Source organism: Pararge aegeria, chromosome 6, assembly GCF_905163445.1.
Source record: "Pararge aegeria chromosome 6, ilParAegt1.1, whole genome shotgun sequence".
In the NCBI taxonomy this organism is placed as follows: domain Eukaryota; kingdom Metazoa; phylum Arthropoda; class Insecta; order Lepidoptera; family Nymphalidae; genus Pararge; species Pararge aegeria.
Window position 1 is genome coordinate 6,458,281 of NC_053185.1, and position 15,943 is coordinate 6,474,223.

The 15,943-nt window shown below is 36.5% G+C and overlaps 2 protein-coding genes across 2 annotated transcripts; both read right to left on the reverse strand.

Annotated features, from left to right (window-relative positions):
- Positions 1-4,113: 4,113 nt before the first annotated feature.
- Positions 4,114-4,880, reverse strand: LOC120624273 (adenosine receptor A2b-like). Its single transcript, XM_039890721.1, has one exon. It carries the CDS (start codon positions 4,555-4,557, stop codon positions 4,114-4,116), a length of 444 nt encoding a protein of 147 aa, XP_039746655.1. The 5' UTR covers positions 4,558-4,880.
- Positions 4,881-7,530: 2,650 nt separating this feature from the next.
- Positions 7,531-14,268, reverse strand: LOC120624577 (kelch domain-containing protein 10 homolog). Its single transcript, XM_039891212.1, has 3 exons — positions 13,692-14,268; positions 12,522-12,733; positions 7,531-11,390 (listed from the first exon to the last, which is right to left on the reverse strand). The coding sequence occupies exons 1-3, from the start codon at positions 14,016-14,018 to the stop codon at positions 10,733-10,735; spliced, it is 1,197 nt and encodes a 398-aa protein (XP_039747146.1). The 5' UTR covers positions 14,019-14,268; the 3' UTR covers positions 7,531-10,732.
- Between the last annotated feature and the right edge of the window lie 1,675 nt (positions 14,269-15,943).

Sequence of the window (15,943 nt, forward strand, 5' to 3'; positions counted from 1 at the left end):
GTATATAAATTTATCTACTCCCATAGCTTTGTCAACTCTCAGAGCATTGGCACACAAGTCGAATTAATATCCAAATAATACATTGTGTAATAATAAACGGGGGTAAACTTCTCTTATTCCATATTCCAGTACTTTAGCAGGTGTACACGTTAATTATATTCCTTGATAGGGGATATAGACGGGGGATATCATTTTTGTCTCCTGCCCGTACTAGCCCTGCAGGGCACGGTTCTCTTCTCAAAATAGTATTATATAGGGTAGTAGTAACAATAAAAAAATTCTACATTGGTTAAAGTATGTCCTGTCTTGGTAACTATAAGTTCAGGCTTCTATCTTTATCTACAATTTTTATTCTAAGTTAATGGTCGTATCTATGTGCACTTGCACTTAGATAATATACGACGAACTTACACGCACGTGCGTGGCTTCGAAAAAAGGAATGAATATACTTTCACTGCACACCACAAAAAGTCTATAAAAAAAAGAGTACTTATTACAAAACAACGTATACAATTTGGCGGCCTTATCGCTTCCTAGCGATTTCTTCCAGGCAACCAATGGCGAACAAAACAAATACAGAGAATAGTTTTACCTTGTCAGTCTTTGGTTTGCTTTTACTCAACATGTACAGATAAAGGGAAATTAATTATACACACAGCTATCATGGGCGGGAGACCATTGTCTCCCTGGGAAAGAATAAAATTTTATCTTCTCATACAGCTTTATCAACTGTCCGAGCACTGGGGCACAAGTGAAAATAATATACGTACCCATAATAAAGTGAACTTCTCCTATATTCCCCGTTGCTGTGCTTCGGCAGGTGGCCACGTTAACTTTATCTCATGTCAGGACTCAGGGGATCTTAATCTTATCTTCTATGGTAGAACTAGTGTGATCGACACTTGCTTAAAAAGCCAAGCTGATGGGACAGTGGGCTAGGCACATAGTACACCACGGCTGGCAAGGCCAGGAGACATTTTTCTCCACGGGGAAAGGACTAAACTTTATCAACTCTCCGTGCATTGGCGCATGGACGGAAACGGAAAACGGTAAACGGAAACGGTGTAAGCCCAGTGATTAGCACTTAGGCTTCGCTTTTGGGAGGCTGAGTTTACGGCACGCACCTCTAACTTTTCTAAGTATGCGTTTTCGTTTTAAGTAATTAAAATATCACTGGCTTCAACGGTGAAGGAAACCATCGTGAGGAAACCTGCATGCCTGAGAGTTCTCCATAATGTTTTTAAAGGCGAGTGAAGTCCTTTTGTCCATTGTAGGAGGAGACCTGTGCCCTGTAGTGAGACTGTAAATGGTTGATGTGATGATTATGACGAATAATAAACGGGAGTAAACTTCTCCTATTCCCTGTTGGCGTGCTTTGGCAGTTGGACACGTAAATTTTATCCCTTGTCAGGGGATATAATCGGGGATGAAATTTTTGTCTCCTGCCTGTGCAAGCCGTGCAGAAGACAAAAGGAATTTTGGAGCAAAATTTGAGGAACAGAACGTAATTCTTAGGTTAGGGTTAGGGAAGTAAGTAACCGAGCTCTCTTCTTAGGTTATAAAAATAAACTCAAAAGATACTTAACTAATTTTGCTAGTCAGTAATTTGTTGAGAACCTTTACAAACTTTGACGATTATTAATTGATGTTCCTTAATAAGAGTTTTTGATTCGCGATCCCCAATGAAGATAAAAAATTAAATGAAGCGAAAATATTCATGGCCTTTTTTAGACCAAGAGTTTCCTGTTTTGCTTACAAACCAAAATGGTTTAAGACAAGATTTTAATATTCGTATATGTATAATAGCAAAAATGCAGTGAAAGTAATGGTTCCAACTGCGGCCTCACATTCGGGTGGACCCAGTTCTATGCCCGTGTTAACTAAAGTTATGTGCGTTTTATACAATTAAATACAACTTAACTAAAACGGTGAAGGAAAATATCGTAAAGAAACCTGCATGCGTGAGGTTTGTGATGTCAACCAATCTTCTATAGCCGTTGACTATGAAGATGATGACGATAATGATGGTGATAGTAAACTGGTACCTATTCTGTTGTGAACAACTCTCTACTCTAAAGTAAATTGGCAGGTTTAAACAGCTCTACTTCTAGAGCTATCAATTTAGAGAGTTATTAAAGCGATCGTCCACATACAGAAGTTTGCGCTTACGTGAGTATTACGCCCGAATAATGAAAATAATAAACAGTAAAAAAAATTCAAAATCAATTCATAATTTGACATAAATATAAAGTCCATAAAAAACACATCCTCGCCAAACCACGCTAGCACGCAAGTAAAAAAAAATGCAAACTGAAAACATTTGACTTAGTTTATTTGAAACAAGAATTTCTTTTATCGAGGTGTGAATAACGTGGGTTAGCCAACACTATTTCAATAAAGATATTTGCAAATTAAAACAAACCAACGAGGAATTTTGTTTTACAATTTAGAGATTAGCTGATGGAATAAGTAGGTACTACAAATCATTCTTGATCTGTGATTATAGCGATCGTCCATCATATACAGAGTTGATGTCCATTGTGCTCGAATAACGACGGCAATAAACGGTAAGTGGTGCCTACTATGTGACCTCTGATACGTAATATCATTCATAAAAATTGGTCACTTGACACGTACCTTTGGATTCTTAAAACATTATAATTTTTTATACAATAATAAATAATTGGAGACTATTCTGTTCTACAATACTCACTAAATTACACTAAGTAGCGTTCTTTAAAATAGTGTTGTCCTTTTCCACTAAAAACATAGTTAAAAGGACTTGCATTGTCAGTTTAGTAAACAAATATTTAAACTCAACTAAATGGTCAGGTCTAAAGGGTAGAAAGATGGAGAAGTCGCTTAAACAGTTCAAGGTTTGTGTTAAATGTAAGGATACAGAAAAGTACTGTTAAAGTATAAAGGATCACATAAACGATAAAAAATCTTGTGTGTGAATTATTGGTCCAACCGGATTGTTTTTATAATATTTTAAATGACAATGTGAGATTGTGATAACAAAAAAAAAAACAAGCTGAGTTTGTTGGGGGCTACTTCTTATCACTAGGAGGCGTTTGGAACCCTCGTAGGTAGCTTTAGTTTTAAGTTTACGAACATGGTTATCAACGTCATCTCACTACCATGTACACATTATTTATGTGCTGAATGACTGTGTGAATACCGATATTTTAGACTTTGACTTTAAAATCAGTAGTATCATTTCCAACGGGGAGCACTGTGAATATGGCATGTCTACTTTTAGGTACATAGTAATGTAAATTTAGGTTGAGATTTGAGTGACTTGGCACCATTGTTTTTGAACCTCCTAGCACAGATTTTTTTGTTAAAGTACCTAATGATTTATGGCTGCAAAAATGCTTACAGCTCAGAGTTACTAAGATCTCTACATTATCAATATAAGGAGCCCTGTGGAGGTACCAAAGTGATCGTCATAGCTCCAAGAATTGCGATACTATAAAGCCGCAATTGGTGGGGGGTAAACTCGAAGGAATGATGGATTTTTGTGTCCTAAAGTACTGAAGTGATGACCACCACGACGGATAGCTCAGCGTTAGTTGTACGTCATCGGATGGACGACATCAAGCGACTCTCAGAGAGTCGAACGGGCATAAGCAAGACCGTTGAGTATGCAAATCACTACAAGGCTGTCCTGTACAGCAGTGGACTTCCATCGGTTGAAATAATACAGTTATAGATTTGAATTCTCAAAACGGCAACTGTTGTGTTGCTTCTGATCCTAATCTCAGCCATGCGTTTAAGAAAACAAGATGCAAATCCCTTTTTGCGACTTTTTGGGATATATTGACAATATACGGATGTAAACCCGCCGGGTGGATGGATTGGATATACACACACTAGAATTAAAATACAACTTAATAGTCTACACAACAATTATAGGAACGGTGTGATCCCAAAATGGTCTTCACTCAGCATGTTTGCAGTGCCTGTTAAAGACACAGCGCTAAGAGGGAACGATATCGAATAGTTCCTGAACAAACACCAAGAAGTATATCCTATAAAACCCCGACAACCACCGACCAACCGACGATGATCGGCGATCCACATCCGTGGATGTATACATTTTTATTTAAGTTAAATTCCTAAATACTTACGAATCGCCGTCTTAGTTCGTACGTTTCTCGAGTAGCACATAGGGTGTAGTATTGCCCAATAGCGGTCCACCGACACCGCTACCAAGCAGAAGATGCTTATCGTACACAGCATAACCAACAGCGAGGTTGTGAAAAGGCAAGCGTAAAGGTTCCGCGGCAGTCCCACTGAAGCCAATATCGCGAAGGGTATACCCAGCATACCGACTAACAAGTCCGCGATCGCTAAGGACACTATGTAGTAATTAGTTCGCCGCCGCAATCTTCTATCGCGGCGGAACACATGTATCACCATAGCATTGCCAACGATGGCCACTATCGCCACAAGCAGTTCCAGGGATGTATACGTCGCGTGTATCTCTGGTGTGGGCGAACGATGGGGTGCTGCGTCTGCAGAACCCGCCACCGTAACGTTTTCTTCACTCATACCGATTGCCGGAGTCCACAATTTATTTATATCTTAACGAACAATTTCAATTTCATAAATGTTTTAAAACAACGCAGTTGCAGTAATCGCACAACCATTTTAATATCGGTACGAGTATTTAATATAATAATTATCAAGTATACTTAAGTATTGGGTGTATTCCCTGATATGGTTATCAATTTCGCCGGAATCTTAAACATTGTTGAAACTAAAGGGTTGTTTAAAAATTTGAATGCGGGTATAGAGTTTTTTGTTACTATGCGTTGGCCCGGTAACTTTTCGTTTTTGAGATCGCGGGTTTACAAGTCCGATGGGACAACCAGTGTCCCGCTCGCGCGGAGTTTTTCCCACCACTGCAGGCGAATTGGCGCGAAACCGCGTCATCGCCGGTTGGGACACGCGCCCTACGCCGACGCACACTTGTTGCGATCGCGAACTACCGCGACCGCTCCGCTTACCCTTGAAATCGAATAGAGACATCATCTCACGGATGTGTATCGCTTAGACCAAAAATTGTTTAAACGGTGTACCGATGTTAATATCCGCAAGCAGAGAGACGGAACAAAGGGGCCGATGCACAGGTATTCAGTATTGTGCACTTATTATCCCGAACTTGAAGCGGCGATAGCCTAGTGGGTAACGCCTCGGCTTTTCTTTCGTGGAGACATACCTCATAGAGCAATTGTATCACATGTGACGCTACACTAGTTCTATTCTAAAGAAATTAGGCACATAAAATTTTAATTTAAACCAGTTCTGTAAATCAATAGTGATAAAATGTAATGCTTATCCTGTTTTTTGTCATGTACAAACGGCCAAAACTTTAACCACAACTAAACACTATGATACCGGTTTCCCTCGGGCGTTGAGTTGACCAGGTTGAGTCAAATAAGCCTAAGCATATTTTTATTATAAATATATTTTTTTAATTCTTCTGCAAGTTAACCCTTGACTGCTATCACACCTGGTGGTAAAATGGTAGCTGGCTAACATGTTAGGGAGTATGGAAGTCATACCCCTAATTGGATTCTACACGACATCGCACCGGAACACTAAATCGCTTAGTGGCCCGTCTTTGTTGGTAGGGTGGTAACTAGCCACGGCCAAAGCCTCCCTCCAGACCAGACCAGGCCAGAGAAAATGCAGAAATTATGAATTCCCAAATTGCCCCTACTGGGAATCGAACCCGGGACCTCCTACATAAATTAACAGCGCTCAATATTGCGCCAAGGTCGTCAAAAAAAAAATATTATGTGAAAACCTGCAAGCTAAAATAAACCTTATGACAGTAAACAGTCAACAGACCACAAAAGAGAAAAGGAAGATAATTTAGTGGTAGAGTTAATCTATCTTAACTTATAATAAAACTGTAATTCAACTGGACTTCTACACATTCAATATATATTGAAATTATAATTGGATGAGGTACCTATAATATAGATATGGAACCCAAAATTTTTTTTGTTTTATTTTGGGCTCGTCATGTCATCAATTCATCGATTTCGGAAACGTTTTTTTTTTTTATTTTGAGCGTCCCCCATAAAATCGGTTTCCGCACTGTACGATATTTTACTTATGTTTTGAAATCCATAAAGTATTTAATTTTAAAATATGGCTGCGTCCAAAAGTATTTTAAAGATTGTATTATAAATGTAACATTATGTAATGTGCTTTATAAATTTAAATTTAAATTTAGACAGAGTTCGAGCCCCGGCACGCAGCACGTTACGTAGTTATTTGCGTTTTTAATTTAAGTAATTTAAATACACTTGATTAAAACTGTGAAAGAAATCATCGTGAGGAAACCTGCATGCCTGAGAGTTCTCCATAATGTTTCTAACGGAGTGTGAAGTCTACCAATACGCACTTGACCAGCGTGGCCTAAACCCAGTGGCGTGCATACAGGGTATGCAGATGATATAAAATGAAGAAAATCTAAACTACGAATCATAAATACTTAAGGTACTTACTTATTAACTCTTACAATGTTTATCCTTAAATTTCTTTTAACTCGGAGTGGAGATTTTCTTGATTTTATATCATCTACATTCCCTATGCATACCCTCTACGCACGCCACTGAACCCCTATCAATCTGAGAAGAGACCCGTGCCATGTAGTGGGCCCGTAATAGGTTGATGATATTGATTATTATTCCAAACTTGTGGTAGACTTGGACTTAGGACTGGACTGTTGGACTACGGCTTAAACCCTTATCTCGAAGAGACCCGACCCTTCGGTCGGTCGGAGTTAGGTTGATATTATGACGATGACGACGAAGGTATGTGTGCGAAATCGTTTGTTGGTATGTCCTTATATCACGCGGAAATGAACAGAAATAAGTTTATACAAAGGTAAATTATGAGCTGCTTTTTATTCTATTCTTTTTATCCACTACAAGTTAGCCCTGGAATGCAATAATGGTAGGAGGCTAACGTATGCGGTTAGGTATATGAAACCCATTCCCCTATATAGATATAAACAAAGGCTAAATGGACCATACCAAACCCACCAACCCGCATTGCAGCTGCCTGGTGAGTCTATGCTCTGAAACCGTCTCTCCTATGAGACGAGGCCAGTGGCGTGCACAGGAATTTGGACCAGGACATAAAGCAGTGAAATGGCATAAAGGTCAAAATCTCTCTCTGTTGCCAGTTGTATGAAAATGTTAGTCTAGGAAGCGCTTTTGTGCATGTATGAAGTGCACGCCACTGGACGAGGCGTATGCCCAGCGGTGGGACTTTAATAGGCTCCACGCACAAGGCTAGCTGGAAGTGAGGTATTTTGGGGAGACGGGGTATTTATAAAAATCATAATAAATCTTTATTTCAGGCATCAAGGCTCATATCATTTGTTAGTAAAAAAAAAGTTAAGCAAATGTATTTATAAAAAATTATAATTAAAAACGATTGTTCTACAACTCAATTACTGGAGTCAATAGTTTTGGAGAAATACGAACGAGGTTATTATAGTAATTTGTCTATATCATGTAGGAACTTATTAGATATTCTTTAAATAGGTGGTATCCCAGTTAGTAATTTCCCCCTTTACAAAGAGCCTAGCAAAAGAAAAACTAATTTTAGGTCTGTAATAGTATAATTCCATATCACGGTCACATGTAACTATGTAAATATTATGCAGAATAATAAACACATGATCATGATATTATTATGAATAATTGACATAGGTACCTTTTAATATAAGTATACAATGTTACGGCAAAAAAGAATCCTATCATATGACATATTGTCGTAGTCATAAAAATTTTTACGACGTTATAACAGCACAACATAATAATTCTAAATCACCACGATACTGTAATGTAATAGAACGGGGATATTGTACGTGCCATGAAAGTTAGTGCGATGAGGAAATCTTTACACTCGACTGCGCAATGCAGCGGGTATTGTATTTAGTCTATGACGCCTATGTCTACGGGAATTTTATTTTCCAGAATATAGGCAAATTATTTTAATCATTCTTCCTGCATAACATTAATTCAATAATATTTACTGTTTGTTTGTTTGTATTAAAGAATGGAAGTATGTCTGCCCGCACAGTCAATATTGACAATATTATTTACCAATACTTGAATTCTTTAATACGCTACGCACACATGCAATATTATTGACAATATGCAGAATAGTGTCAATAATATCGGTGTGTGCGGGCAGCCTATGGATAAAAAATAATGTCAATATTTATATGTATTGTCAATAATATTGACTCTGTGCGGGCAGACCAAAGATAGCAAAGTAATCAAAAGTCAATTTGGCATTAAAAAAAAATTCAAATTAAGAAGGAATCCATGTTGTAGTTTTTTTTTTTTTATTATCCTCAACTTTCGAAGCGCGTACAAAACTAGACGTATCTAGGGCTGATTGAACATTCCAGGCATACGGGTATGCGCCAATATTTACAAACAGCGTTCAAAATTTAAACACGCCTAGTGCGAAATTATTTCCTCGCACGCATTTCCTGCATTGCTTCTGGCTCGTGTCCGAATGTGCGATCAACTTTAGAAAATCTTCATTATTACATGTATTCATTTCATGTATTTTTAACAATTAAAAATACATGAAATTAATACATGTGTATTATAAATCATAATATTTTAATTTAGTATAATATGTACTTGTATAAAAGTAAACCAACAACAGTCAGTAAATTATGCATAAAAATTTATACTTACTGTACAGAAAGTTAAATTAAAAAAAAACTAAAAATATCTATTTGACGAAAGGATATCTAATTTAAGTTTTTTTACAGACTAAAGAATTGTACTTCTCGATTCAACCTGTGTGAAACACCTATAAAATATATATATAATATATATCCTATTAAATATATATATATATATATATATATATATACCTATATGTACTATGAGCCTTATTAATAAACGTGACATAGCGTCGGAATAGTTATACAGTGTTTGCTCACACTTCAATTGACATCACCTTTCAAATTTTAGAACGTGGGAAAACAAATCGGAAACTCTACGGAACTATTCCGGCGTTATGCTACGTTTATGAATAAGACCTGTTGAGACTGGCTTCGTATGGCAGGTACTCTTAAAATACATGATTTCCGATACGCTTCGTTTGAACAACTTTAGAGAGAATACTAAGAACAAATGTTCGTAACCTCACATAAAATTTTACGATGACCATCTAGAAACTCATTCTATATAATAATGTATGTTTAGTGAATATTCACAAAAATCAGAAGTCCTGATTTAATTTATTTATTTTTAAAAATAAATGCCTCCTGTCGCCCCTTAAAAGTGATAGAATACATTTATTAAACGAAGATTACTATACAATAATGATTTTTTTAATGACAAGGTTGCTTGGAAGCCAGAATGTACTTAAAAAACCTTGTGTGAATGTTGATTGAATATAAATATGCCACCGCTTACTTAGTCTTACTGTTCTGAGGTAAGATGACGACGAATTAACAAGAACTTAAAGTTCATGAGCACACTCAAAGTATAAAATAAATATAAAATTTGTTACTTTCGTTCTGCAAACACTTTAATATGTACTTAATTTCTCAAAAAATAATAAAACAATTATATTTACACAAACTTACTCACTGGACGTTAAGGTTATCGCACATATATAAATTCGACTAGAGGCGTTCTTGTTATATTTTGTATAAAACTTCCAATTGCTACGCAAGCTAATCAGCATCGTAACGGGATAGCCTCGCTTATGGAAAAGTTCGTGGACCTAGGCGGTGCGCCGTGTCAACATGCAGCATCCGTAAACTCGCCCATTCTGGTCTGGTAGGAAGCTTTAGCCGGGGCTAATTACTAGCCTTCTGACAAAGACGTGCCACTAAGCGATTTAGCGCTCCGGTACGACGGCGCGTAGAAACCTATAATTGGGTTATAACTGCCATACCTCTAACAGCCCGTTACCACCTTACACTGCTTCATCACTTACCGGGTGGTAAGATTGTAATCAAGAGCTAACTTGTACTTGTAGTCGAATTTTAAAAAAGTCCGATAATTCGCTAATGGGCTACGCCTAGCCGTAAACCATCAATAGCGAGCCGCAAGCGCGGCGTCTTCTTGCAGTAGCCAAGTCGACCTATCGAAGTTGCTCTTCCACAACGACAGGCGAGTTATATGTGTGCGATAAACTTTATGCTCAGAGCATACAAAATTATGGACATCTATAGTAGAACTAGAGTTATCGACACTGCTTCAAGACCCAAGCTGATGAGAGAGTGGACTGGGCACATAGTATACCACGGCAGCAAGGGCAGGAGATATTTTTCCGCCCGAAAAGGACAAAACTCTAGCTTCAGCTTTCTTAACTCTCCAAGCATTAGTGAACTGATGGAAATAATATTCAAATAATATAGGTGAAATAATAAACGGGGGTAAACTTCTCCTATTGGAAGGTGGACACGTTGATTTTATCCCTTGTAAGGGGAAATAATCGGGGGATATTATTTTGTATCTCCTGCCTATACGAGCCGTGCATAAGGTTCCATGGGTGCTGGAATAGGACCTCCCACTAGAAAATGAGTGGTTAGACCCCCCACTAGATGGAAAGAACTGAAATGTGCAACTGAACCGATAGCACAAGACCATTGACTGTAAAAATTCTTACAAAGACCTCTATGTCCAGCAGTGGGCCTCCACTGGGTACAACAACAGCCCATTCACTGGATGTGTACTCTTTCTACAAAATGCCTGGGTATCCCAATATTAATTAAAGTAGACTTTTCAACCTGGTCCATAGTTGGATGAAAATTTAACATAGCCTCCCAACAAATCTCGCTCAGCTTTGGTATACACAACCATACTTTGTACAATATATTGTTTCTTCTTGTCTCATTATCATTCGGTTCTATTCCCCCGAACATGTACATACAACCATAGGAAGTTACAGTTGAAGAATGGAAATAAAGAGGGTGAGGAAGAATTGTCTTTTGCATTAAATGCCACTGCATATCTGGGATGTTCAACCTCCAGATATCGTCAAACACCCCTTGTCCGTCTGTACCACCCGCCACAAACACTTGTACACCATTGGGAGTTTCTATTTGCACTGCACTGTGACACTTTCTAGCTAAAGGTTGTTGTACGATATCTTTCGTTGAATCATCAGCCTTTGGTGTTATTATAGTCCATGTCTTTGTTTCTAGGTCAAACATAGGTATTTCCATTAATTCAAACGCCCAATCACCGGTACCACCTCCAATAATATATAATTTATTCCCCACTCTTGCCACTTCATGTCGGTACCTGCCGATTGGCTCATCCTCTTGACCAGTCCCAACAAAAACAGGCTCCCAAGACATTGTTCGTAAATCTAACCTGTAAAAGTATAACGCAAAAGAAATAAGTCAATTAATCAATTATGTATTATTCATTGATCCTAGTAAATTATTTTGAAGCAACGCAGTTGTAAAACGAATACAAATACTAAAAAGCTGGTTATAGCACTTACAATGTCCTGCCGGAAATTTTGGTATATAATAATATAAAAAAATAAAAAAATGTACTACGACAATAGACACATTGCAATCTAGCCCTCAAAGTAAGCGTTGCTTGTGTTATGGGTACTCAGATGACTGATGAATATTTTAATGAATAATATACAAAATTACTTATAATAAATATATAAACACCCAGACACTGAAAAACATTAATGCTCATCACATAAACATTTTTCGAGTTGTGGGAATCGAACCCACAGCCTTGGACTCAGAAAACAGGGTTGCTGCCCACTGCGCCAATCGGCCGTCATAGCTAAAAAGCTAGTTATAGGTTTATATAATTTTGTGTATTTTAGTTGTGCAGCTTTAAATATAGAATAACAATACTTATAAAGCTCACATCATTCATTATTTAAATAGTTGCTAGGCTATAGAAAGATTCAAGAGGAATTGTAATAATCTCTTTCTATTGAATCAATGAGGACTTTGCAAGGATTAAACAGAAATTCTAAACACACTATGTCAATTATATCAGCTATTTCATTAAATTAAATTATTATATATTAAATTATTTACAAAGAAATGAAAATGACAAGATTTAACTGTCCTCTATCACGTAACTAAGGTCTTGTAGACCAAGATGCAACGGTTATCAGAATGGGCATGAACAAGGGCACAGTAAAGATAGTTTAAGAAATATTGGTGGTGTTACAGATATCTCTAAACAGAACTAAATTGTGTAAGATGTGTCTCTAAGTGTTTTAACACACCAGTACGATGAAACGTAGAAACTGATTACGGGTATGGGTTCAATATAACTGCCATACTCCTAAACAGATTAGTCCACTACCATCTTAGACTGATTCACCATTAAATACCAGGTTTTATTCATCTTAAAGTTGAATAAAACCAAAATGAATTATCAGTAATGCTGTAAGTGTTACTTAAAGTAGTGCTAACCTTTTTGCAGTGTATAGGGCAGGATATTAGACTTGAAAATTATACTGACCTATAAATATCACAGTTATATGCATATCCATTAGTACCGCCAACAGTATAAAAGGCACCATTGTGGCACAATATAGACTGGCCATACTGCCCAGGTGGTCTAGTACCTGTGACATTTAGCACCTGGAGTTTAGCATCACATTCGCTTGTGCGCCATGTTATGACATCATTACTACACTTATTGCCAAATGGAGCACCAGTTCCACCGTATATCTGAAACTCAAACTCATGCTTAAATGTTTACATTACTGTAACGGGTCAAAGGTAATTTGTTTTCTTTTTTCTAAAAACAAAATTAGAAGAGAATTGTTTAATGGATGCAGCGGTCCAATTGGCTAGGCATCTAGACTGCCGCTGTAAGGAAGTGTATGGGAAGAAATAAAAAAATTAAGATCTCCATAGAATTTTTTTTAGACTAGCTACTTGCTATCCTTGTCTGCAGAATAAGAAAAAGAAAGCACTTATAAATTATATAGGGATGTTGCCTGAATCTTAATTTACCTACATCTAATTAATTTTAAACTCAAAAATCTTAACTTTTGATTTAACCTCAGTTTCTGATCCCTGATTGATTTATCTTTATTGGAATAATAATAATATAACTGAGTTTGTTTTTTTGAACACATAATCTCTAAAACATACAGTTGGATTTAAAAACTCTTGTATTTGATAGCCCATTTTTAAGGAAGACTATAGGCAATTTAACTTTTCCAATTTTCACCCCATATCCTGATGGATATGGGGTGAAAATTGGAAAAGTTATGGGGTATTGAACATCACACTACAATCTCTAGGATCCCTACAAATGCAATAGGGCTGGTAAGTTTACATAATGGGTGGTATATTGTTTAGTACAGAGGAAAAGTTATTATGGGAAACTTATAAGAAGTTACACAGCAGAGTTACAGTAGGCTGCTAGTAAGTGAATAATAATGTTGTTCATCCACATGATTCTGAATCTGGTGTAGATGCTTAAAAATGTGTTTTACTTATTTTTTTTTAAACGTTATTTTGAGTTGAAACAGTTTTGATAAGGCTGCAATATATACATCAATAAAGCAACAATCACTTGATGCATTCCTTATTCTTAGCATTAGGTTACGAAAAGCTACATATACTTCAGACAATTTAGTTTGAAGATGGTTAAGAGAAATATAAACAAAATACATACCATTAAATACCTTCCGTTCATACACATAGCATTTGATGCCAGCTCTTCTGGCATATTCTCAAGAACTTTATGCTGTGTCCATTTCCTAGTTGCTATACAAAAACTCCAAAGCTCTTTAAATAGTGGCATTGCTGGTGTCCATGTAGGGTTATTCCTTTGAATAGTATTGATCGGTAAAAAGGGGTTATAACCTCCAAAACAGTAGATCCTAACATCATCACACGCTATCCTATGCCCGCTTCTAGGCCGGGGGCTTGCGGAGCCCCGGTATACTACTTCAGTAATTTTAAATGGCTCAAAATTATAATTTCTACTCGATGAAGTCATTACGTAAACGACTTCAATATATTAACATAAACAGCAGAAATGTACTGGAACTTTGTTTTTACAGATGAAATTAAAAATTCGCGAAATTTATTTGGAAATTGGAATAAACGTGAAATCTGTCATTTTTGACAAGAGATTGACAATTAGCACAGCTGATGCTAGGTTCATAGAGAAACAATCATAGGTTCTTTACCCGAGGAAATAATAGAACTTACATAGAAAAAAATATATCCGAATCATTATTTAACACTAACCAATACAAGAGATCAGTCTAATCTAATTTAGGATGATTTCAACCTGTCTTCGTGACAATAATTATCGTGCCGTAGAATTTAGGATGATAATTTTGACAGCCCACAGAAGGGATTAGTTTTTTTTATGGAGGGTAGAGGTAAGGAGAGTCATCTTATATGGGAGAAAAGTTGAAAAAGTGTCCAGTTGTTGCGCTAAATAACAGTTCAAAAATCCTCCACGATGGCGCTGGTGGATGCACAGGGTATGGTATGAATGTAGCAATCGTAGATGAATTGAAGTATGCCGAGTTAAAAAATTTAATGTCATTATCGACTAAAGTAGTTAATTATTGAGAATTTCAACAACTTACGTTGTACAAAATATTGTGGTAAATATAACCTTACTTCCTTGTATCTCCATACTTCCTTGTTTATTTTTCAAGCCTACTCTAACAATATTTATATTTGGCGCTTCTTTTAAGAGTTACCCTGATGCAAATGTGGCGCCATCCTAGTTTAATACATTTTGACGACACTTTTTCATATACACAGATGACTCTCCTTACCTCTACCCTCCATAGTTTTTTTAAATCTTTAATGAACCTATTCGATTATAAATTATTCTTTTCATAGGAATTGTAATTGCTGATTGCATGGCAATGCTGTATTTGATATTTCATTTCTTTTTTCGGTTAAATTATTACCATCTATGAATTATGTATGCTACACAACTGGACAACACAAATATACGTGTGTGAACAACAACACAAATATACATGTGTAATGATTTCTTATTATGTTTAAAAGTTTATTTTATCAAATAACTTCGTGATAAATAATTGCAAGTAATTTAAATATTTACCAAATAATTAAATTACTTGAAATTATTCGATATGCGTGAAGTGCACTAAACACCCCATCAATGAAGTACGACCTTATCTGTATTATATTTTATAAGAAAAATTACGAAACTAAACGGGCGTGCATCTGCCAAAATTATCATCCTAAATTAGATAAAACATAAATATAAACACTGAACCATTACCCTCTAAAAAAAGATAAGAATAGAGGAAGCAATGCAATCTTGAATAAAAAGGGGATAAATAAAAACCAAGTGTGAGTATTCTCAATGGGTTTCTCAGATGATGCTGTTTTTTTTGAATAATTATCCTTTATAGGCCAGGCAAAGATTAGTTACCATACAGCCTATTCAGTCTTAGTTGTTTTTTTGTTTAACTACAAGTTAGCACTTGATTGCAATCTTACTTGGTGATAAGTCATGATGCAGTAGGCTTATCTGTTAGGAGAATGGCAGTGGTTATATAAAACCAATACTCCAAATAAGTTTGTTGTATGCAAAATTCAGTGCATAATGCAGTCCAGGGATTTGGTAAACTAGAGCTCTAGTTATCATCTTAAAATGTATCTTTCTTTACCTTAATTGCCAATATTAGTGTGATACCTAATTAGGGATGGTTTGCCAATAATTACCACGCCGGGAAGACGGTTTGGTGAGGTAGATGGTAGTAGTACTAGTAAATAGGACGCTGCTGCATGGTGTTATTTTCTTTAATTCACCTCATACAGGGGAAAGAACAGGGTTGGTGGCAACTTTATTCTGATGAGTTGTCACCACACAGTGTGATATTGTGTGCACAGTGGACCTAATACCACATCGTTTATATAACGAAA